The sequence below is a fragment of the Paralichthys olivaceus genome, chromosome 7, assembly GCF_024713975.1.
Source record: "Paralichthys olivaceus isolate ysfri-2021 chromosome 7, ASM2471397v2, whole genome shotgun sequence".
NCBI lineage: Eukaryota > Metazoa > Chordata > Actinopteri > Pleuronectiformes > Paralichthyidae > Paralichthys > Paralichthys olivaceus.
In genome coordinates, this window is record NC_091099.1 from 15,234,170 (window position 1) to 15,258,458 (window position 24,289).

Genomic DNA, 24,289 nt, shown 5'->3' on the forward strand with positions numbered 1-24,289 from the left:
ACAATGCTACAGCTGAAGAGACAAATCTGACTTTTCCATTGCAGCATTGCAGTTTTTTTTCTTTTTGACAATTAGTTTTCCAGAAAAACCTGAATAATTTAAGCCTCAGACAATACTATACAAAGACTGGGTTACCAAAAGAAAGAAAAGTGGGCAACTGCTTCAAAGCCCTGAATCCTCATTTGCTCCAGATGTTTTGTGTGTAATAACTTGGTGCATTGATTGAATAGAAATTAGTTTAATATTCACTGTAGCACTAAAAGTATTGACTTTATCACAGCATTAAAGTGACTTCTGCATGTTTGCCTGATCTTGAGTTCCTGTCTTGTAAATTTGATTCTTTAATTTCATGTTTTGCCCACCCACAGTTAATGAGGTGCTCCAGTGATATAGTATTGAGTTGGATACAAAATCAGCTCCTCAGGCTTCTACAGCACAACAAGGTGAGCATTATGTTGAGTCCCAGACAGATTAAAGCCACTATACCTTCCTCCTTGACATCTCCTCTCACCAAAGATCGCTGGCTATTTAAAACGTACTGTGCTGAATACTGTGGATTCATCATTAATGTCCCACATGCATCAGCTTTTAGGTTATTGTTAAACCTGTCTTGAAGAAGTCGCACCTTAATCCAGAGTCTCTAGATAACATACAATCTCAAACCCTTCATTGTTTTCAGAACTTCTGGAGAGAGTTAGGACTCAGCAGCTTCAGGCCTCTGGTCTAACAATAATCTTTCTGAACCTCAGCAGGCCGCCCCAGGGCCTGTCACTCCACTGAAACAACACGTACTAAAGTGGTAAATGATCTTCTGCTTTCTTTGGATCCAGACTCCACCTCTGTGCTCCTCTTTACTGCATCTCTCTGCAGCTTTTGATACCATAGATCATTGTAGAGACTCCAGCACCAAATGGGAAACAGATTCGGTGTCTGGTCTGGTTCTCGCCCAGTTAAAATCCTGCTGATCTGAAAGAACAAAGTGTATCTCCTATGATAATACTTGTATGAAAAAAATAGTTGGAAAGCACATTGAACACATTTTAAAGCTGATACTGGACCCTCAGTATCAGCCCTGGAGACTCACTCTCTCTAAGAAAACCTTGTTTAATCCCATTTTTTGAAAAATCACTTCTTTTTGGACAATTTACACCGTGTTACTGGTCTGCAATAGTTGAGGAATTATGGGAAATAATGTGATAAAGGCCAACTGCTGAATGATTTAGAAGAGATTAATGGATTCAATTACATAGTTTCAGCCTCCACCCATAAGAATTAGGACATGGAGAGCCTGTCTGCAACCCCATTTACAGTAATAATGGGACATCAGTAATATATATATATATATATATTGCACATGTTCTGAAAATTAAACACAAAACAGATTAGAAAGTTAACACAGGAGAACAAACAAGAAACCACCCAACCTCCAAAAGCAGTTTTCTGGAAAATAACAAAAAAAACAATATCACTCAGAAGTACTTATCAGGTAAAACTGAGTTTTTTAGTTTTCAGAAGAGAATAAACTTAAAATAGAGTCTTGACAAAGGAAGCAAGTCATTTACTGTCAGGCAGCAAGAAGGAGACGTCAGTGTGGGTAAGAATTCTGCTTCTTCAGTGGCTCTGGGACTAGATTTCTTGTGAGAGGACTAAAATAAAATCTAATATAAAAAACCATGAGGGAGAATTTATGGAGCGAGCGGTGAGCGGGAGAGAGATGACATGATTTAGTTTGGAGAGAGTGACGTGATGATTCTTGGAAAGATGAGATGAACATGTAAACACTCTCACTGTGACCTGGAGACTATTTCTCCATGTCTCGGCCAAGTGGCTGCTGTTTTCATTCTGAATATGTAAGTAAGTGTGAGGTGGCAGATATTTCAGCCTGGAACGAGACGTGGCTGTTTAAACCATCAAGCCAACAAAAACACACACACACACACACAACTGTGTGTTTATAATGCTTAGAAGCTTTTTAACCATGCATAATGTGGTTTGATTTTATACAGAATGAAATGAGTGTGTTCAGTATGAAGTGGTGGTGTTCTCTGCATCATCCTTTGCATTCTTCCATTCCATGTTTTCCAACAGACCACGGAACCAGGTCCAGGTTTTCCGTGCAGCCCCGGAGCTTCAGGACCTCCCACAGTTATGATACTCGACCAACATGAAACTTGACTTTCTTTGCTTTGACTAGATGTGAACTGTTAACAAAAGTAAATACAGCACATCAGCTGTGTTTTACAGTTAAAGAATAAAGACGAAGCGGTTTGGGATCTCCTGCAGATTAGTTTTTCTCTCTCTTTGGCTTTTTTTTTTCCAGCTTCCCTCTTTGTTGCAGGAACAGATGCGTCTTCCTGCTCATGTGAGACTGGCACGTTCCCACTGTACGAGTGTGATTGAGGGGATTCTGATGGATGGAGGCCTGCAACTGTTCAGACTGACTCTTAACCGTGTATTTATCCTTATTTTGGCCATTTCATGTCTTCAAAGTAACCCTCAATCTCAGACATGGTTAAATAAAATGGGGGAAAAATGAATGCAGGGATTGGATTTTTATAATTTGTGTATTTGTTTAGTTAGTGGCTCTTTTTTTTTACTCCAGCTTTCTGCACAGTGTCTCAGGATGCAATTAAACACGCCTTGTGACACACAAGTGTGAAAGTACACAATCTACAAATAGACTTTACCAACAGGAACCTGTGAAAAGTGTGTGTGTGTGTCTGAATGTTGTCCAGCTGCAAAAAATCTAAATTGTGCATGTGCTAAATTGTGCAAAAATATAGTATGTAATCTTACTAAAGGAGAATAATAGTGTGAGTAGAAAACTGCTGTCAAAATATAAATGTTCTCACACCCCACAGTGAGTAGAATAACTGCACATTCATCATCTCCTGGGACCCTCTCATCGACCCCTGACTGTCCTGGAAAAGACTCCGATAAGAAACCCCCTCCTCGCCATGTCCTGCCATTCAGACCCTTACATCTTCTCCACTGATGCTCTTCCCAGTGACCGGCGCTTCCTCCCTCCCCTGGCCAACGGCCTCCTGGGCTGGAGGGTGTACAACAACATCATGCACATGGGCGGCGTGTACAATGGGGAGGGCGGACGATGTCACCGGGCAGATGTCCCCTGCCCTCTGGCCATTAAAGCCGAGACAGAGGAACCTGCCCAGCACACATACAGTTTGGACACAAACACAGGTGATGATCTCTAGAAAAAAAACCGTGTCACTGCTGATCTCAAGTTGAGAAGATTCATAACTGTTAATTGTCTCGTCTTCTCGTCCAGGCATTTTCACACACACTCTGAGCTCAGCCAGAGTAACTGCCTCCCAGTCTTTATATTCACATCGACACTACCCCAACCTGATGGTGATGGAGGTTTTATTGGTGCGGCAGGTGACGTCACAGGAGCCGGTTACTGTTAAGCTGGTCAGCTCGTTCACACCTCAGAGCAAAGACATTGTTTTTGAGTCTGACCCTGATTATAAAGGAGGGAGGTATGGTTTACAAAACAGATGTAAAATGATTAAATTTTTCTGTTTAGTATGAGTGTGATCTTATAGGCTGTCCATTTTCCCCTCTTCCAGGCACATCCATGGACAGACGTCCACTGCTGAGTTCCCTGGAGGCTCCTGTACCACAGTGCACCTTATCTGGACCCCCATACCCGAGACCCTGACGCTGCTTCCAGAGCAGAGCCAGGCCCGCTGGGGTTTCATCCTGGTGGTGGCCAATGGTTTAGACTCTGCTGAGGCCAACTTCAACGAGGGCCTGGATCTGATTTCCACTGGTAACCTGCGTCCGTCTCACGAGAAGGCCTGGAAAGAGCTGTGGCTCCAGAGCAAGGTGGAGGTGTCAGGGTCAGAGAGCCTCTGCAAGGCTCTGATTGGCTGCATGTTCTACCTCCTCAGCGCCTTCCCCTCCCTACACGACACCGCCAGCTCTTTTGGGGGAGTCAGTCCAGGCGGGCTGTCTAATGGTGGGGATGGTCAGGACTACTGGGGCCATGTTTTCTGGGACCAGGTATGGCTGGAGGCAGTTAATGCCTACATACATGTTATTTGTTTTATCGTTTGATTAATGTATCACACAATGACTCTGATGTGACAGGACATGTGGATGTATCCTGGGATCGCCCTTTTCTACCCAAAGTTAGCCCGAGCTGTGCTGGAGTACAGGGTGAGGACTATAGATGGCGCTAAAGACAACGCCCAAAAGCAAGGCTACAAGGTATGATGATAGTATCACATCTCCGTTCTTCTGCCTTCACTCACTCCCACTAGATGCACACACACACAGAACTTAACACATTTTCATTAAAGGTCATAAAGGGAGCTGGAGCAGTTCTGAAAGTCTGAGCACAGTGTTCATGGCAAGAAAGCAAACAAAAATATTTTCCCATATAAGCACATGAATTACTATATTCCATGTGTCCATGTAGCAAGTGTAAATTATGATATGAACAACTGACCGTATGAAATATGTGTGTGTCACCTCTTCCTCCCACAGTACAAAACTGAAGCAAACATATTTCAGATGAGTGCTGCCATCTTGCAGTGATGATGTGCTGTTGTGATTGTTTTCTTAGAAGTTATGTTATACACTTCCTTGAATAAAGTATAAGGGAAAAAAAATTAAAACTGGATAAAAAGGATACTGTTGTTATTGTACATGTTATTATTCAAAATAAACTCTTAGTCTTACGGTGATGCTATCCTTACAGGGAATAAAGTTCCCATGGGAGAGTGCTGTGTCAGGGCGGGAGGTGTGTCCAGAGGACATCTATGGACACCAAGAGATCCACATCAATGGAGACGTCACCCTGGCCTTCCAGCACTATCTCTACCTCAGTGAGGTAAACTCCTTCATCCCTTGTCATCGTCACGTTGTCTCGCCCTGTGGTGAAGGTGTTAACTGAGCTCTTTGTTACAGGATCTGTCCATGTTCAGAGAGGGCCAGGGTAGTGAGGTGATATATGGTGTGGCTGATTACTGGGTTTCTAGAGTAACATGGAACCCTGAGGACCAGAAATATCATCTCCTAGGTAAAGAGCATTAGTAGAAAGATAATAAATGGACAGAACTGATTTAGTTTGACACTGATATTAGGATCATTCTTTAATAAAAGCTCAATTATTATTATTCTCCAGCGCAAAAACTCACTATCTCACCAAAAGACGTTTATAATAAAGCAGAGCGTTTTTTTATGGGTTTTTAAATGTTGACAGCTTTTGATTTAATTTGCTTAATACATTTTGTAAAATCAGATTTGTTTTTTATTTCTATTTTAAATGGTACATTTTAAATAACTTAATAGATGACACACCATGTGTCAGACCTAACTGTTTAATCTTCATGTAAATGTCACTGAATATGCTCTTTACGATATAATGAGGCATTTCTTTTTGATGCCCTCTTTAGGTGTAATGCCGCCTGATGAGTATTACTACAATGTCAACAACTCTGTGTTCACAAACACGGTGGCCAAATTCAGGTACTAATATTTGATTACCTGTGGTAGAATTCAGTTGTCATAAAAGCTCGAAATGTGTTTAGACAAAAATGTGTTTAGACAAAAAACATGGTGGCCTCTGTAGAGATGACCCGCTCCCTGTAAATATAAAGCGTTTAAATATAAAGGGCCCATTCTAGGGTAAAGAAAACAACAATTTGTACAATTGAGATGAAACACAATAGTGAAAACATCACTAGATCATTTTAAATTCAATTTCTGCCAAAAGATCCCTTTAACCTAAGTCTTACACAGTGAGCCTTTAATTTGTTAATACCAGTAATACAAAACATTTCTCATGTGTCAGTCTGCAGTTTGCTGTAGAGTTGGCTGATCTCCTCCAACACCCTGCACCGAAGGAATGGAAAGAAGTGGCCGAACACATCAAGATACCGTTTGACACCGAATCCCAGTACCATCCCGAGTTCGATGGCTACGTTAAAGGTTCGTTTTTGCACCTTTCTTGCTCTTACCCGCTCCAGAAAAAATCGAGTGCCTGTGACTTCACATCAGACTGTGTGTTGTGCCTCTCACAGGCCACCCAGTGAAGCAGGCAGACACGGTGATGTTGGGTTATCCTCTTGGATTGTCTATGTCTGCAGAGATCAGAAGGAATGATCTTGAGGCATACGAGCCGGTCACAGACCCTGAAGGTCCAGCGATGACATGGGTAAGACAGGGTGTGTAGTATGTTGATCTTATATAAGAGATTACAATTAAACATCAACAGCAATATGTAGTGAAAGTGATGCTATAGAAGTTTTAACTTTAATTGCATTGTTTCCCTTTTTCAAATGTGTGCAGTGACAAACAATCTCAACTCGTAGTGTAGTAGCATTAAGTGACATGAAATTGATTGTACTCGTACATTTATGTTTGTTTACTGTCCTTACTATAGGTGGGTGACTTAATGAATAAAAATACAGGGTTCATTATTTACTTATTGATTTTGGTTCATGTAATTTTTTATGCATCTTAGGGGATGTTTGCAATCGGCTGGCTGGAACTGGGAGAGGCTGAGAGAGCTCAACGTTTACTTGAAAAGTGCTTCAGCAACATTCAGGGCCCGTTCCAGGTATCCCTCTGACTCTCACACCCACAGTATACTAATACTAATACTAGTACTCTGAATACTCAGTGATTGTGTGATAACCTTTCCTCTCAGGTGTGGAGTGAATCATCAGACGGCTCTGGTGCAGTCAACTTTCTCACGGGTATGGGAGGATTCCTGCAAGCTGTGCTGTTTGGTTACACTGGCTTCAGGTCCGTCATCGATGCTCCCACCACGATCAATGAGTATGAACAGAGCACGTTCACAGTGATACAGTTTGTATGATTTTTTGTTCTTTTTACTAGAGTTCAGAAGGAGTGTTTGGCCTTTTCCCCAATTCTTCCCGATGACATTTCTGAGCTCTGTGTTCGTGGTGTGAACTACCTGGGGAATCAGATGGACTGGCTGCTGAGGAAAGATGAAGTTTGTATCATACTGAGGGAACAGACAAGGAGAGATGGCAGCGCTAAGCCCCACGATCTACAGGTGGTCCTGAAGGCATCAGGAGAAAAAATCCCTCTCACACCAGGTGACACACAAACCAAGAAACTGTTTGTAATAAAACCAACAATTTCTGTTTGTATACTAATAATATAGAGCAACACATTTCACCCCCTGAACCACACAGTATCGACAGGAAAAAAATAAGTCAAAAACTCAAGGACAAATAGGACAAAAGGCCAAATGAAGGATATTGTATTTGTGCCCAAAGGCCCCATGTTTACTCTGTTCTATAATTCAAGTAATTGCAAATGTATTTAAAATATACAGCACTGAAGTAGAATATTCTCCATTCACCATCTTGTGGGCTCTGGTCTTTAAGAAGGACCCCCTCCACAAATCATATTTACTTATGTTAGTTTACTGAGCTCATTTCTTGTAAAGTTGCATTTTATCAAATTTCAAATTTTTTGATTCAACTAACACAGAGAAAACTTTGGTGTAACATCACTTTATTCCATCATAGTCTACTATGTAGTATAGTAAAATATATGACTGTAAAGTTATTTCTTTGAAAATGGATTGCTTCAGTGTTTAAAATATCAGTGAAATAGTAAACTATACCCATTTTTGTTTTACCAACTTTAAAAAACTCGAAAACGTTGAGTCTATATCTCAGAATAGTTAGAACTAAAAAATATTCATATTTAAGAAGGTGATACTAAAATTGCCAATATTTCCCAAATTACCTCCAGGTCTAGATTACTGGGTTGCGTCTCAGGGACTGGTGAATACAATTTTACGCCTGACCCCTTACAGAGGTTAAATTTGGAAATTAGCCTAATGACGAGGAAAAAATAATAAGCTGTTTCCTAAACTGCATGTGTATAATATTTTCCACCCGTAGAAATGTATGTTTTATAATAACTAAATATCTTTGTTACAATGAATTCACTCACATGCGTCTCTATTTTCAGGGCAGCCAGTAACTTTCCCTCGAGAACCTGGCTGCGTTTGTAAACTTCCTTCAGTGTCATCCTGCTGGCCTTTGTAAAACAACAATCCCTGCTCCTCCTCATCATTGCGATTATACATAAATAAAAAATAGGTTGAGCAAGCTATTTTATATCTTTGCTACTGTTATACTGTATACTGACATTAACATGACCAACCATGGACAAAATATATATGAAATTGAATAAAGGGTGATGTGAATTCTGTGTTTTTCTGACTATAGCTCTGTCATAGAAGAGAAATTAGCATAATGAAAATCTTTAAGATCTCATGTCAACTTGTTTTTGAAGGCAGTGGATGTTCCTTCTGGCCGGTGGGGATGTAGGACCTGCTCATTTCTCAACTTTTTTAGTGCTTGTTTATTGTGATTAAAAAGGAAAATGTTTGAGACATGACAAATTGTCTGTTCTAAAATTCACAACTCAGTGGTCTATAAACATTTATTGCAATTTATTTGCATCATCTAGAACACTTATAAATAGGATAGCTACTTATTTCTATAATATGCCATGTGACAAAACTATGAACCAATTGTTAATGAAATATATTCAGATTGTTTTACAAGCTACAAGCATGCAAACAATACTATGATGGGAGAGCTAAACACACTGCATCTCAAGAAAACATGCAAATAGAAAAACACAAGCAAAGAAAAAAACTATTTCACAGGGCATATATTGAACTGAGAAAAATACTGCAAAGTTAAAAATCACAACTAACTACCTTCTGTCAGCTAATATTCTATAGTGTCATGTTTTTGTGTTTGATCATGTTCTCTCACTATAGCATTTTCCTGGATAGATAGATGATAGATACTTTATTGATCCAGAGGGAATTGTAGGTATCCAGTAGCACACAAAACAGTCAAACACGAGAGCACAAGAATAATAAAAGTCAAAATAGGTCAAGAATAAGTTCACTGCAGTGAGATGAAAGTCTCGCCACCAGAACTACTACAAAGCTTTCACTTTAAAGTAGAATGTGCTAATGGAGATATTGACGATACAAATATTTTAAGTATAAGGCGATTGAAAGACGGTGTATTGAGGCCTCAGGGCCACAAAGACTAAAAGTGTGAGCTGGACCATCACTGACTTCACTGTGATGCTGTCATCAAACATCCTGTTTGTTTTCCTGGAGAAACACAGTGGCATGATGGGACAAAGCACAGACAGAGGTCATCACATTAAAACTCACTGCAAAAAACATTGTTCACATTTGGAGTGTGTGTGTGTGTGTGTGTGTGTGTGTGAGATGTTTTTGTCCATGGCTGGAGTGTAGTGGGCGGGGCGGAGGAAATCCTGCCACACATCGAGTGGACGATTTAAATCGACGCAGCGCTGTAACTCCGCCCAGGACGTCTGATGGGTTTGCACGTTTTGTCCTCAGGCGTAGACCGCTGTAGACTCCGCACCACTCCCCCCATGTATTCAAACGGCGAGCTCCGCCCCTACGGACAACCCCGATCCGCAAATGCATCGGCTTCCTGGTTACAGAGCCAGGCGATTGGCTGCTGAGGTTTTGAATCAGTTAAACGGTTTCAGCGGGTCAGAGGGAGAAGCGCTGCTGGTACTGTCCGTGTTGTGAAGAGCGCAACCACGAGCTGTGAAGCGAAGTGGATTCACCTTCACTTTAACTCGCTCGTCTTTACGTCAGTATGCGATAGTTCTGGTTTTTAAACTTAGCGGAGCAGCGAGCATCGGATTTCTTCCTCCAGGAGCGCGAACATCAAAGGTAAGTGTTGGAACACGACGTTAGCGTTAGCTAGCATTGTAGCAACAACGTCTAAACAGCAGAGCAGTTGCAAACCAAAACCGTATTAATCAAACCCAGTTAAATGAACTCACAGTGTTTCCCTTAACGTGTCACAGCATCTGGTGGCATTTAACAGGATCTGAGGTTTGGTGTTTCCTGCCGATCTCCTTTAGGTCTTAGCAAGCTAAGCTAACATGATACTAGGGTGACGTTGAGTCAGTAAATTCACCTTGTGTAGATAAAACGTGTGGGTTATCTGTTCCGGGAGTGAGTTCTGTTTTTGCTGTGACACGACGTGTGTCCGCCTTGAAGACTATTCTGTCAATGTCCGACATATTGTTTTCAAATATCCCTCCGGCTTAACAAGCGACAGTGCGCATGCGCTCAGAGTCAAAGAGGAGAGCGGTGCAGAATAGATGAAACACTGATCTGCAGGAATGACCTCACTAAAAGTGCAGATTATCATTATTTGTCCACTCGTTTGTTTGTACAGGTCATGTATTGTCGAAGTATTGCTCTCAGAGATCGACCCACCCACTTCATTCTTCGTTCCTATCGGACCTCTGATTGGACAATACCTGAATTTGAACATCTCCTTTAAAACATTAGTGTTGGAGTTATTACGTAGGCCGCACGAGAGCGTATTAAACCAAACAGTGCACTTTACTGAAAGTACATTATATATATATAAGTGAATTAATTTTAATTAATTCCATAAACATTTGGGTAAAATTAAAGTAGAGATGGCCATTTAAAAATAAAATCAAGTGCACAGTAACATCGACCCCGTAGATAGATTTCCATACATGTGTTGTAAAGTGAGGGGAAAAGGAATTGGGACTTGTTACGTCAGCCCAGTATGTTAAGTGAACTACATCAGTATTGTCAATGGATACCAACATCACATTGTACACTCCCAACCATGATAGCTTTGTTATATTGTTCATTTCTATGCAAGTGTCCAACTCTGTAAAGTCGAGATAGTGTATAAAAGTTTTGAGGCAGCATTTGCTCAGATCACCTCTGACTTGAAATGTGTGTTATTTACTATAGTTGCTTACACTTGGAGGGATGTTTACCTAGTAACAGTGTTAAATGACCAGTTGTTGTCTGCCTAATATTTCAAGAGCTCTTTTCATACATGGGCACAATAGACCAAATCGACAGTGTGTTGTTTCATTAAAAAATGTTACTTCTAGAGTGGGTTTAATACAGGTGAGTTGTTGTATTGCTGTCTAGATGATGTATTAAATGACTTTCCTCTTACTAGCCATCTCCAGTCAGATTTTAATCTCTCTATCTTCACCCAGGTCATCACCATGAACACCTTACTATCATCTGTGCATTCTCTCATGCAAATGTTTGATGGCAAAAAACAAGAATTTATCAATGACATTGATAATGTCCACGTGGTTTGGCTTGAGGAGATCCAACAGGAAGCCAAGCGCATGTTCTCAAGGTAGGCATGACGTAATGTCTTACAAAATCAATTAAATAAAATACTTACTTACCCCCTTCTTTTACAGCTTTACATCTTTGTAATGTCAATATCGCTTTCTTCTTTATATTTAAAGTTTTACGAACAAAGGTATTTCTTTTTGTTTCAGAGATTTTAATGCTGAACCAGAATTGATGCCAAAAACACCATCACAGAAAAAGAACAGTCGCAGAAAGCGTGTATCTTTGGGACGCCAGGAAGAAAATCAAGCTAGGCGAAGGTTTGTTTGTTTCTTTATTGTTTTAGTCGGAACAAAATTTTACACATGCATTTTAATTCAAAATATTCCTTTGTCCAGGTTTTCAAAGGGAAAACGCAGTAACCTTCGTGGCTCCTCTGTAAAATCACTGAACTTCATTGTTGAAGAAGACTCCATCCCCGGTCCTTCCACCTCTGAAGCCAGCACATCCACACAGCCTAAACGAACCACCCGCAAAAACAAACAGAGTAAGCCAGAGGTACCAGAGGATGTGAGCCATTCACCCAGTGGAAGCGTCGAAAGAGAAGAGGTGCTGAACAAGAAGCCAGAGCTGTTGGAGGAGGAAGATGTGGACAAAAACAAGGGGAACAATGCAGAAGTCGAGCCTGAAGACATGTGCATTGCCCAGTCTCCACCTAAGATACCCTCACCTGGGGTTGTTGTCAACATCTCCTCAAGTGATCGCTTGTCTGCTGAGCACGCTAAAAAGCCAGAGCCCTCACCCGGCCGTACAGCTGCTAAGATTGCAATAGCTGGAGCTGCTCAGAGCTCACGCCGGAGCTCGGTGCGGTGCTCTCTTAAGCTACGTCACTCCCTGGCTGGTCTGCGGCACAGTCTGACGCAGGAGTCTATTCGCCGTGCCTCTCGCCGTTCCATGCTCAAGAGGAAGGCTGCTCACCAGGGCAACTCCACCTGTAGCAGCAATATTAGTGGTGAGAAATTAGGCCCATTTGGTTCACAAGTTCACCAGCACTCTGATTAGATAAGTGTTATATATGTTTTTTTTATTGTAGAGGATTCTTGCATGGACTCTGCTGAAGAAGAGGATAAGGAGGCGTGAGTAAACATAAAACAAATTAGTTAATTGTCATTGACTGTAACAGTGTAAATTTATCTGCGTTAGTTATGTGTGACTGGTCATGTGTTCTTTTTCTTTTTAAAGTATTTCTTGACCATATTAAATGTATCTTTGCTATAGCATGTTGGAAGCTGGAACTGCAGACACAGTGGACAATGCTGCAGCAGATGGAGCTAAGGAAGCTCCTGAGGTATGTGTGTAAATGTATTTGTTTATAACGTGTCAAACTGAAATTTTCCTACATTTATTGACCAGCTGATGTTTTTGTATCCAATAAATATTTACTCAGGCAAACCAGAGCTTACATCCATCTGTTGCACGCGTTACTCGTTCTGTGGCTGCAAACTCTCCCACTCTGGCGCCTCCACCATTGTTTATCTCTGAGCACAAAGTGAGCACCCCTGACAAGAGGACAGGTATGAGAACTCTATTTTTAATTGACTTTTGTAGTTCATATTTATTGTTGATGTCTATATATGATTGATGCTGGGCAGTTGTGTACCAAAATGTATTGTGTATTTAGTAAATCTTTGTGTTTCAGTTTTTGCTGAGAAACATCAGACCCCCCTGTCAGGTCGAAGGTGAGTGCTCTGTGTGTCAGCATTTATCTGTTGTCTTTACGACAGAGGGAAATAATTTTTGATGTTTGCAATGATATTAAAAATTGAGTCAGCTTGTTGAGGTTCTTGAAAAAAAATCTGTATTGTGTCCTCCTCTAAAAATATTTTTCTTTGCGTCCAGGTCACGTCGGAGTACAAAACGTAAAGCACCAGATACTGTGGAGGAAAGTCCCACAAAGAGGTTTTCTCCCCCCAAGAAAAGTCAGAGTGTAAGTGTTGTTTGTAAATAAAAAAAATACACACATCTTTCTACAAAAAATATTTGAATTTCTTTATTAAATAGTGAGGTTTTTAACATATTCTTCATTGTTCTAATATTTAGGCAGTGAGGCCCAACATGAGATCTTTCCTCCACACTGTACAGAAGAACCAAATGCTGATGATGACTCCAAATTCCCTCGGCCGCTCTGCTGCTCTCAAGTCCTTCATCAAACACACCACTCCAATGAGGACTGATCCCAAGGTAAGTTCATATTTTAACCCAAAGCAAAGCTACACATTTCAACTATCCTCAGCTATGCAAGGTTTTCTGAGGGGTCCTGGTGGGCTTAGGTGCAGTGGTGGCTGGGGGTGGAGGCTGAAGGGCACTTTGAAAATATGGATTTCTTTCCACATTAATCATTAGAATATATTCTAACTCAACCCATGTGGATGATTTTCACAGTTCAGTCAGACATTAACAAGAAGAGCAAAACAAATCTGCTCGTTGATAAAATGAGTGCTTCACCCCAGTATTTCACATTTAGCTGTTGCACTGTCCACCAGAAGAAGAATTGTAAAACAACATGGTATTTTTCCATCTAGTGTAGTAGAAACCTCAGCACAGTTTTTTGGTTCGTTTGGTTTTAGTCAGTTCAAAAATGCTTAGTTGTTGTGTATAAATGTATATAATTACTGGGAAAACCTTGTATATGATAAAAAAGCACCCTTTATCTCTGATTGTATTTTTTGTTGTTGAACTTTCAGCTTATAATTGGTGTTGATTACTCAACTCTGTGAATTTGAAGTAGTATCTTACGTGTGAATAACAAGAGAAATTACTGCTTATCAGATAGTTTATAATCTTTGCTTTGTCTGTCTCTAAAACCACACAATCCATTTTGTAGCTTGCAACAGCTTAAATAAAAAAGAAATGTCACTTATTGAATAAAAATTAGTTCTGCTAAAGTGCGTCTTCTTAAATTTTAGAATATTAATGTTTCAGTTTTTTCTTGAGCTTTGAAACTGTGGTTCTCTTATTTGGATCTTTTTTTTTCTCCTCTCCTCAGTTGAGTGTTGGTATAGTGGTAAGTGTAATGTTGAGCACCGTATGTTTGTGGGTACTTGATGGTGTCTAATATCCAGTTTTATCTCCTCATTTAATACATGTCTTTAGAGAAGCCCCTTTCCCACCCCTGCATTTCAATTCATCAGTTGTAAATATCCTGGCACTTAATGTTTCACAATTTTAAAGGATTTCTTGGAAATTTTGGCTCTAGTGAAAACATGAGTGGGAACTTTTCGTAGAATTAGTCTCAATGCTTCACATTTTATGTAAAGGAGACAGTCCTATGCTACATAAAGTAACTGAACACTGCAACTTTACACTATCCATGTGTGAAAGGGGCTGCTAGATATACATTACACCCACACGCTGCAATCTTGATGGTGTCTCTGATTCCATGGGTCACCAATGCTTTTATTTTGCCGTCTAACAATCCACCGTCAAACCACCTTAAATAAATTGTGTAACCTCACTGTTTGTTGACTTTGAAACACAATTTGATCAGAAGATCAGAAGAAAAGTAAAAATCCATCTTAACCACAAGTCATATTCCAATGATCTTGTGTTTCAAGGAGTACTTTGGGTAAAGATGAGCTTCTAAACTCAGTTAAAACTGAAAGATATGTCATTACAGTATTTCTTTGTCTATTTGTGGTGGTTTTGTGTCTGTACTTTTGTCTTTTAACTGAATCTGACTTTCATACGAGACACTTGGCCATCGGACCTGATCCATACATCTATTATATGAGTAGGAAGTATTATTCCACACCCCTGAGAAGTTTGGGCAGGGATGTAAAATAAATATCAATAAATAATTGTAAACCTTATTTTCATATTTCACCCTTCTTCTAGCGGTGTGACTGTGAAACAGTTGAATTTTATTTGTTATTGAAATGTCTTACATTTCAAATTGGCGTAGAACACAATAGTAGCACAAAGTCTGTTTGGATGGATTTTTGCTTTTGGTGTTTATTCTGGGAGGTGATCGTTTTCCACATTACTGCACTTCACTTTCCAGTTTGGATACATTTTTTTGTCACCTATTTGTTCTCCAAGTGTTTTCTGACATTTTCCTAAATGCTTTTCAAATTCCCTCCTTGTTTTCTCTTTTCAGACAAAAGAACGTCACAAACTGGAAGCACTTAAAAAGAAGCAGGAGCAAGAGGAGGAGAGGATGAAAAAAATGGAGGAAGATAAGAAAAGGAAACAGGAGGAACTTAAGAGGTTAGTGTTCCAAAGAATTCCAGAGTTAATACTTTTTTTTTTATTACCATCATCTTATAGCATATCATAACTTTTACAATTTGTGTTGCAGGAAGAGGGATGAGAGGCTGAGGAGGGTGTTTGAGGCCAAAGTAAAAGAAGAGCAGAGGGAGGAAGAAAAGAAAAAGAAGATTGAGCAGAAAATGGCTCAGATTGATGAAATGAAAAATGATAAGGTGTGCAACACATTTCATGGCTCTGAATCTACGTGTTCACGCCAAATACACAGCCCCTTTTTGTCTAATCTATCTCATTGTCTCACATTGTGTCTCTTCACGCAGCGTGTGGCAGACGAGAAGAACAAGAAGAAGGTGGCCCTGAAACGACAAGAGGAGCTGGAGCAGAAAAAGAAGTTGGAGGAAGAGGCTCGGAAGAAGAAGATTCAACAAGCAGTGAGACAAAGTTTATTTTTTAATTATTTATTCGGTTATCTCTTGTTGTAGCTGTAGATGGGGGCGCTCACCGGCTTTAGCCAATAGTCGACTACACATTGAAGTCTAGCCACCAACCATTTACCATATGTATTAATGTTAAAAGTGATTTTGCTGTTGTGAACTTCCTCTGCAATGACGCACCGTGATCAGGCTTCTCTTATGCGGTATGCGTTTCTTAAAACTTCAGGAGGAAGAGAAGCGGCAACAGGAGCTTCTGGCCAAAAAGAAGGCAGAGGAGGAGGAGCAGCGAGTTCGTAAACTGGCTGAGGCTCGCAAAGCACTAGAGCTGAAGAGGGAACAGGAGCGTGAGAGAGAGCTGGAGAGAGAACGACAAGCTGCTGCTGAAAGGTTTGTCTCTGTCCTCACACTACTGTCACTGCTCTTGTGAAGTCACCGAGAAAGTTTTTTTTTTTCTCTAGAGTTTATTTCACTGACTTGAGTTCTTTATTTAATTATCTTCCCCAGAGAGCGAGTGGAAAAAGAAAAGGCTCTCGCTCTGCAGCGTGAACTGGAGAGAGCAGCGAGAGAGAGGGAGAGGAGAGAACTAGAGGAGAAAAGGAAGGCTCTTGAGGAAAAAAGAAAACGGGTAAGAAGTTAAAATTCACAATGTCTAACTGAATGTTTTATCTGTCTAAAATAAAACCAGACACAAACAAGTGTGAGCAGGTACATGGTCAGAAAACAGAATTTTCATTAAGATGAAGCAATTACTCAAATGAATTAAACTGATCAGTTAGGCAACAAGATACCTTCTCCATGTGACTGTGGTTACGTATTTGATGACAGCAGCATTAGAATCTACTTTAAGTTATCAAAACACTGAATACAGATCACTCTTACAGGAGAGTCTGCTTCTAAGCTTTTAGTATGACAGATTATCACCTTAACCTTCATTGTTTCATGGAAACTGGAGCTCACATGATGTATTTATAGCAACAAGTGCCATTTTTAAGGTTAATACATTGAGATGTTTTGCAGCTGATGTTGATGTGAGTTTTGTTCCTGCAGGAAGAGGAGCAGAGGTTGGCTGCAGAGGAGAAAGCAGCTAAAGAGAGAATTGCTGCTAAACAGAGGGAGGCTGCTGCTGCTAAACAGGCTGCTAAAGTACAGGTAAACCAGCCTTAATTAATGTACACTACTGAAGTGAAACCTTTGCAAGAGCTGACAGGATGCAGACTGTCAGCTCTTGCAAAGGTTTGAATGAATCAGACGTCTGAATCAGACATATTTTTTTGTAAACACTGCCACAAAATAAATAAAACATAGATCACAACATAAAGATTGATACTTTCATTGAATTCTTCACAGCTGCATGAGATTCATTCAGACTGTCCCCACTTGTCTCTCTACCTCTCTTTCGCTCGCTTGTGCTGACACACACACATACTGTAGTGACATCAGACATATCTGTGTCATACGTGTAATTCACATGTAAGAGCGGAGAAGTAAGATTTTATCACAAGTGCTCACAGGAGACACCAGAAACCTGAATAATGATGTAATGTAATAACTAAACATTTTCCTCTGCTCTCTGTAATGAAGGCTACTGCTGCTTCTGGCCTAAATGTGACCGTGGATATCGAGGTGAGACAAGTTTCACTTTTAGCCTTTGATAAACAAAATGACACAATGAAATTGAAATAAAAATTCTACAGCTTTGCATGTAAGGGAAACTGGTTGGATTTGGTTTCTATGAATTTCAGTATAGTTTCTATCATTGTTATTTAGTGACTGTGTAAATGTACATGAATGCTTTACCTGAATGTTTAAAGATCTGCGTGTGGGCTTTGGCTCTGCATGTCGAGCCTTGGTGAAAACATATTTACCACTTCTCTCTTGAATCTCTTCAGAACTCTGTAATGAGAACACCTGTGGGAAAGGGTGGTGGCCTCAATGTGACCGTGGATATTGAGGTACCTTTTTTATTATGTTCTAGAATTTCATTGATTTCTATCTTAAAACATGATGTAACTTTCTTCCTCATCAATGTGTGTGATATCCTTCTCGGCAGCAATCACCACAGTCGTACTCCATCACTCCAAAGGGCGGCAACAAAACTCTGACTTTGTCCAAAAGTGCTGAGGATTATGGGATGGACCAAAACAGTGACGACTCTACTGATGATGAGTCTGCCCCAAGGAAACCTATTCCGTCCTGGGCTGAGGGTATGATGAATTAGTATTATTGTCATTTATTATGTTCAGTTGCGGTTTCACAAATCTGCTGTAGTCATTAATCCAGTTTAGTGATGTTAGTTTCATGTCAGTCGTGGTTCACTCAACCACGGTCCAGTCACAGCTTAGCAACTTTATCTGGTGATCACAGATGGCGTCATTTTCGCAAACAGAGAGGCAAGGTATAACCTGGACAAGTCGCTAGCATATTGCAGACCTACAGGCAATGTAGTGTCTCCAATAAATCTGATCTACGTGTTTTTTTACATGAAAACATCACAGGCTGCAACTGGCTAAAATCAGGCAGTTGTAATATTATAACACGCCTGAATGGTTTTTAATGAATACAGGCTTGTTTGTTGTATGGTTCTAATTTCAGTTTCATGTTTTCTCCTCCCAGGTCCCAACCTGCAGCAGATCATCATGAAGCAGTACTTCAACCCTCCTGACTTAGATTCTTTCTTTGGGAAAATTGAACCTCCAAAACTGGAAAACATCTTTTACAAGAGCAAGCCTCGTTATTTTAAACGCACCAGCTCTGCTGTGTGGCACTCTCCTCCCGTTGGGGAGTAATGTCTGTACGCTGATACAGATTGACACTGCTGTATAAAGTAATTTTTTTGCCTTAGTCTGTTTCCAATAAAGTAAAATGTTTTTTTTTTTTCTCTGAATGTTTTTCTATTATTGAATTTAAAGGTTTTAGGTTTGAGCGTTTTAGGAACAATATTACTCATTTGTAAAATATCATGTATTTGGGTGATACATGTGGGATAAACTTGATGCTTCACACTTTTATAACCCAGTGGGATCTGACTCCTTGAAAGTGTTTGCCAAATCATCAGAAAAATGTTCATGTGTATAATTTGTGTACTGAATCTAAATGATAGTAGATGTCCCTAATTTGGGATTTATTAAATGTATTAAAATGGTGATTGGTGCAAATGTATTGTTCAGTTTGCAGCTTTTAAAAGGTTTGATGATGCATATCACATTTGTCAGTAAAAAATTACATCTGCTGAAGATGTAAGATGAACAAATGTCAAACACAGGTACTCACCCACTCAGTCTAGAGAAAAGATCTAATCTGTCCATGTAAGGGTGGTTATGTAAATATACCATAGATATCCAGCAATTTATATCAACCAGCTTGTGTTGATAAAGGTCCTTTTCATAGTAAAGCTTTCATTGATAAACTGATTATCATGATGATAATAACGGATAAAAACTCCACCTTAGGTTGTTTACTAATGTTTTAATTTAATTCAGCATTCAAAGAGATAATTAGACTGCACATGGATGTTCAGAGGGATTGTCATCACCATCCCCTTTAACTGCTAACCATCCTGCCAGGTTGTTTGATTTTCAACTCGGTTGAGATATACCTTTCCTTAAGTGGGCCAGTGTAAACTCATTTGTGTGGGTTTGTATAAGTGTTTTTAGATTCTGAGGGAGGCGTATGGTAAAGACACAAGTCAGAGATGTGACTGGTGAAATACACAGCATTAGTAACATAAGTACGGTAAGGATATAATCTCCAAGAAACAAGGGGAAATGAGACGCTCACCATAACTGCCTGTCTGAGAATCACCACAATTAAAAAAGCCATTGCTCGGGTTCACACCTAAGGTCAACGTGAAGTCTCCAGATAACCTAACGTCCAGTGTGTCTGTAACTGCAGGAGAAAACAAACTCCAGTCAGAAAGACCCTGGCCAATCTGGGATTTGAACTGATAACCTTTTTTGGCGCCATTGTGAACCACTGCTCCCATCACCAGTTATACTTTGATTAAGCTGTTGATATACCTGATATATGTTTTGTTCTGGTTTGAGTTTTTGTTATATTTACTTAAGTTCAGTATTTTCTTGTATAGTACTGATATCTTGTTGACTATTTGTGTGCATTTACCATAGTTGTCACTACATCTAATAATACATGGCACACATGAACTGCTAATTGTGAAGTGTAATTATATAGAAAGTGAGGCTTTTTTATAGCTCATATTATATATCCCGATTCTTTCAAAATATTGCACCTTTTATTTTTTATTTAAGATTAATGTGAAAGTACGTAAAACACAAAGTATTTATACACTGATGGAGTTTTCTAGACTCCTGCTCCGTGTTTTAGTCAAACCTGGCAACGCGGGCATCAGTGAAATACGAGGGCGTGGCTTAATCCACCGTTTACACACGTTCGTGACGTCCCGCTGGTCCACAGGTCCGCTCATGTCTGTGGAGCATCGAACACATCACACTTCGACACGTGTTTGTGTGAGCGGCCCCTGATCCACGCGCCAGGTAGGGTCCTCTGCTCGTGCTGTGTCTGTGGGTGAACGAGCTGCTGCACGTTGTGTGACTGTGTCGGTGAACTTAGCAGTCAGCTAGCTGTGCTGTGGAGAATACATGCTAAGCTAATCGGTCACATCACCGGTGTCCTCTGGTAGAAGCTACTCTGTTAGCTTGTGCTGAAGTTAGCCGCCATCACGTCTCCAGAGAACCTGTGTGTTGTGTCAGAGTTTATTTTCTATTTGAGGTTTTAATTCCTGTGTCCGCTCTGTGGCGGTGTGATCTTCAAATTGATTGTTTCTCATTGTTTTCTATTGTTTCTCTTTTTCATTTTTAACTTGTATCTTGTAACTGTGTATTGAAATGTTCTAAATAATATAATATTACTATTATTATTATATAGAGTTAACAGTGTCTGACCAACATTGTCTCACAATTACAACTAGTTTTATTTTGCAGTCATTGCAAAGCACTGCAATGTGGATTTTTAAATGTGCTCTATAAATCAAATGGATTCTTATTCTCATATTTGTATTTTTCTTATAACCTTGACATGGAGAAAGTTTGTCTCCCTTAAACGACCAATGCTCCGGAACTGGGCAGTGCCCCATTGCAGTTACCCTGGAGTAGCACTGTCTTCCACACAGAGGTGAACTCCCCTGAGATATTGCTGCATGTGAACTAAATCAATTTAATGTAAAACATGTCTGTAATTGCACTCGCTGCATCTGAGTCTTGGCAGAAGTCTCAACGGTATGTGTCTCGAAATATAGTGTAAGTATGGAATAAGCTGTCCCCTTTTGTAATTAAGGTGAACTGACTGTTTCAACATTGCACATCAGTTATAGTGAATTCACTGATGTGAATGTTTCCATCAACATGCTAAAGTTTGGTGAGAAGTGATATGTGTCGGGTGATGTTGGCAGCGATGGTGCAGGAGAACAGCATCATCAGGCAGTGTCCGCTTTCTAGTTCATGATAAAAGTCCTACTGCATCCGCTGGGTTTTTAGTACTCATCCAGGTCTTTGCTTTTATTTAACTTGCAAAATGTCCAATTAAACTCTGCCCTTAATTTGATCTGACTCATTTATTCACTGTTGTTTTTTACAGAAATGAGTTCGCAAATCCGACAAAACTTCCACCAGGACTGCGAGGCAGCCATTAACAGACAGATCAACTTGGAGATGTATGCCTCCTATGTTTACCTCTCTATGGTAATTCCTTTTTTTTAAATGGGAACAACATGCACATCCAATAAAAAATCTTTTCATTGTTGCTTGATTCGCAAAATGTTTTAAAGACAAAATCTGCAGAAAAATAGTAACAAAAAACCAGATATCAACTTGTGTATACTATTTATGTCACATCAATAGTGGGTTAATCATAACAGGTTCAGGCTAAATAGCCGTCATAACTACAAACTATTAGAGAAATATGTTCAAGCCAGCAAGTCAGTGCACATCTTTTCTGCTCAGGGATGTTTGTGATGAAAATCAAGTTCTCTCATCTTTCCCTGTGTTGATCTTTAGGCGTACTACTTTGATAGGGATGATAAATCCCTGCCAAACTTTGCCACGTTCTTCCGCACACAGTCCAAAGAAGAGCGTGAGCACGCAGAGAAGCTGATGAGTCTGCAGAACCAGAGGGGAGGCAGGATCTTTCTGCATGACATCAGGGTTTGCACTGATACTTTTCTAACAATGTCGCTGTCTGTCTGCATCATTATTATTGATTTTTTTTTTCAGAGCAGGGTAGTTGGATCCACAAGGTCAATCTTTTCTTTCCATTGAGTCCTTTAAGTGTTATTGTGTTTTGGTTTGTGAAATAAGCTGCAAGTGCCAGCATATAAAAAATTAGTTGGTTATGTTTTTTTTGTAAAGAGAGAGAGAAAAAAAAGAACATATCACGATTATTGATTTTCCTTGAATTATTTATGTGTCTCAGAAACCTGATAGAGATGAGTGGGGGAGCGGCCTGGAGGCTTTGGATTGCGCTCTGCAGCTGGAGAAAAGTGTAAACCAATCTCTCCTGGACCTGCAGAAAATGGCATCAGAACACAATGATCCTCATGTAAGCAGCAGACTAAGGGCAAAAGGATACAGGATGCAGCTGCCTCATGTTCATTTTGTGTGTGTGTATTGCTCATTTTGTGAATCTGAGCTTTAGAGGGATAGTGGGTTGTCCTGGAAACACCTAAGCTACTTTCAGACATGCACTGAACCTCCGGACATTCTCTGGAGGGGCTTTATGTGAGAACGTAAATGTCTGAGTGAGAGCCTCCACACTTTCTCTGTGTGGCCCTCTAGTATGAAGTCAGCAGAATGTCTGAAGGGGCTGATATGAGAACACAGCAGCAGATCCTCTGCAGGTTTCACTGCGAGCAAGTGGGGGTGTTGATGACGTTTGTAACACGCGACAGACGCAAAAGTACAAAATGTTTTTGTACTTTTGCGTAGTACTCACTCACGGTGAATCCAGTGAGGGATCCCCTGCTTTGTTCACACATCGACGTCTGGATGACTACAGGCTTTGAACTCAAATTGTTGTTCGTAGTTGGCGAGAGGGAGAGACAGATAGCCCATTAAACCTCAGTTGAGTGCGCCTGCTCTGTGATCATTTGTTTTAAATCAACTAAATTCACAATGTAGTTTTTATTCACAAACTGTTCTGTTCTCACAGTACGAAATGTGATCGTGGCTCAAAAATACAACCATCAGTCATTACCAAGCTGCTGAGCTGTAGATAAAATCATTATTTTATGATCCCAACATCATAATAAAAAAATAGCATAAGTATGTGGTAATGTCAGCAGCTGCTCTATGAGATATAGAGACATTTGAAATGAGTGATGGCTGATGCTATAAAAGGTTCAATACAGAAAAAGACCTAAAAGCCAAATTTGTTTTTGAAAAACAAAAAAACTGAAGCCTGCATGAGAACCGATTCTCTGCTTCTCACATGAATGTCTTGTCATGTATTTCCCACAGATGTGTGACTTCATAGAAACACATTTTCTGGACGAGCAGGTGAAGTCCATCAAACAGCTTGCTGACTGGATCTCAAATCTGCGCCGCATGGGAGCCCCTCAGAATGGCATGGCCGAGTACCTCTTTGACAAACACACCATGGCTGAAGAAAGCAATTAAACCACACTGCTACACTACACTGATCATCCTGCTGACCTCTGCATGCAAACATGCCCCAAACCCTGAAATGCACTACACAATGTAAGTTCGCAAAAGCCATAGATCTCTGTGTAACCTGGACTGCTGCTTCCCTCGCTCCCTGTTACATTCCAGATTACAAACTATTCCAGGAGTGTTTTGTAAGAATGTAGCCAGAACATTCTTTACATTTACGCATTTGTGTGTTCTATTTATATATTTTGCATCCAACATATGGTGACAAAACAACAATTTAAAGGACCAGTGTGTAGGATTAGTGGCTGTTAGAGATGAAGCTGCAGATTGAAATGAACTGAACACTCCTCCCCGTACTCCTCACATTCCCAAGGAGTTGGAGAATCCACCGTCTCTGGAACCTTGGTTTTGTCTGTTACTGCTACTGTAGAAACACAGATGCAACATGGCGGTTCTTGTGGTCCATGTGTAGACATGAGGGGCTCAGTCTGAACTAATAAAAGCACAACTCTACTTTAAAGTGATTGATTCAGGTGAATTCAGTATGCTTATTAATATTGTTTTTTATTTGGTCAATAGATACCCTAAATACGGCACACTGCTATTTAAATGTCTGAGCTGAAATGTGTGTGTATGGAAGCTGGGCTGTGTCATTTATAGGGTTTTAGCAAATGTAAAATCACAAAAGGTGGAAATAAAAGAAAATTAAAACCTGACATCTCTATTTTACTAATTTATTTTTTGTTTTTTAACACCTGATACTTCAACCTCTCTTG

General features: G+C 40.1%; 3 protein-coding genes across 6 annotated transcripts; all 3 read left to right on the top strand.

The window, feature by feature from the left end:
• Positions 1–2,121: 2,121 nt before the first annotated feature.
• Positions 2,122–8,221, top strand: pgghg (protein-glucosylgalactosylhydroxylysine glucosidase). Of its 3 annotated transcripts, none has more exons than XM_020078429.2 (14): positions 2,122–2,452; positions 2,862–3,201; positions 3,290–3,500; positions 3,591–4,026; positions 4,114–4,233; positions 4,727–4,858; positions 4,936–5,047; positions 5,424–5,496; positions 5,822–5,958; positions 6,051–6,184; positions 6,494–6,589; positions 6,680–6,777; positions 6,871–7,094; positions 7,984–8,221. In XM_020078429.2, exons 2-14 carry the CDS (start codon positions 2,958–2,960, stop codon positions 8,058–8,060), a joined length of 2,094 nt encoding a protein of 697 aa, XP_019933988.1. In that variant the 5' UTR covers positions 2,122–2,452; positions 2,862–2,957; the 3' UTR covers positions 8,061–8,221. The 3 variants fall into 3 exon arrangements, with proteins under 3 accessions (XP_019933988.1, XP_019933987.1, XP_069384636.1); XM_020078428.2 differs by having other exon boundaries at positions 2,122–2,362; XM_069528535.1 differs by having other exon boundaries at positions 2,259–2,384.
• Positions 8,222–9,490: 1,269 nt separating this feature from the next.
• On the top strand, positions 9,491–19,028 carry incenp (inner centromere protein). 2 transcript variants are annotated; one of them, XM_020079349.2, is made up of 21 exons: positions 9,557–9,754; positions 11,086–11,234; positions 11,383–11,493; positions 11,572–12,185; positions 12,267–12,309; positions 12,452–12,521; positions 12,621–12,747; positions 12,873–12,912; positions 13,073–13,160; positions 13,274–13,414; positions 14,220–14,237; positions 15,330–15,439; positions 15,531–15,654; positions 15,760–15,870; positions 16,100–16,260; positions 16,378–16,498; positions 16,921–17,022; positions 17,455–17,496; positions 17,763–17,825; positions 17,924–18,077; positions 18,487–19,028. In XM_020079349.2, exons 2-21 carry the CDS (start codon positions 11,095–11,097, stop codon positions 18,657–18,659), a joined length of 2,553 nt encoding a protein of 850 aa, XP_019934908.2. In that variant the 5' UTR covers positions 9,557–9,754; positions 11,086–11,094; the 3' UTR covers positions 18,660–19,028. The 2 variants fall into 2 exon arrangements, with proteins under 2 accessions (XP_019934909.2, XP_019934908.2); XM_020079350.2 differs by lacking the exon at positions 14,220–14,237 and having other exon boundaries at positions 9,491–9,754.
• Positions 19,029–20,229: 1,201 nt separating this feature from the next.
• On the top strand, positions 20,230–24,229 carry fth1b (ferritin, heavy polypeptide 1b). Its single transcript, XM_020079396.2, has 5 exons — positions 20,230–20,384; positions 21,484–21,587; positions 21,903–22,049; positions 22,318–22,443; positions 23,361–24,229. Exons 2-5 carry the CDS (start codon positions 21,486–21,488, stop codon positions 23,517–23,519), a joined length of 534 nt encoding a protein of 177 aa, XP_019934955.1. The 5' UTR covers positions 20,230–20,384; positions 21,484–21,485; the 3' UTR covers positions 23,520–24,229.
• Positions 24,230–24,289: the final 60 nt, after the last annotated feature.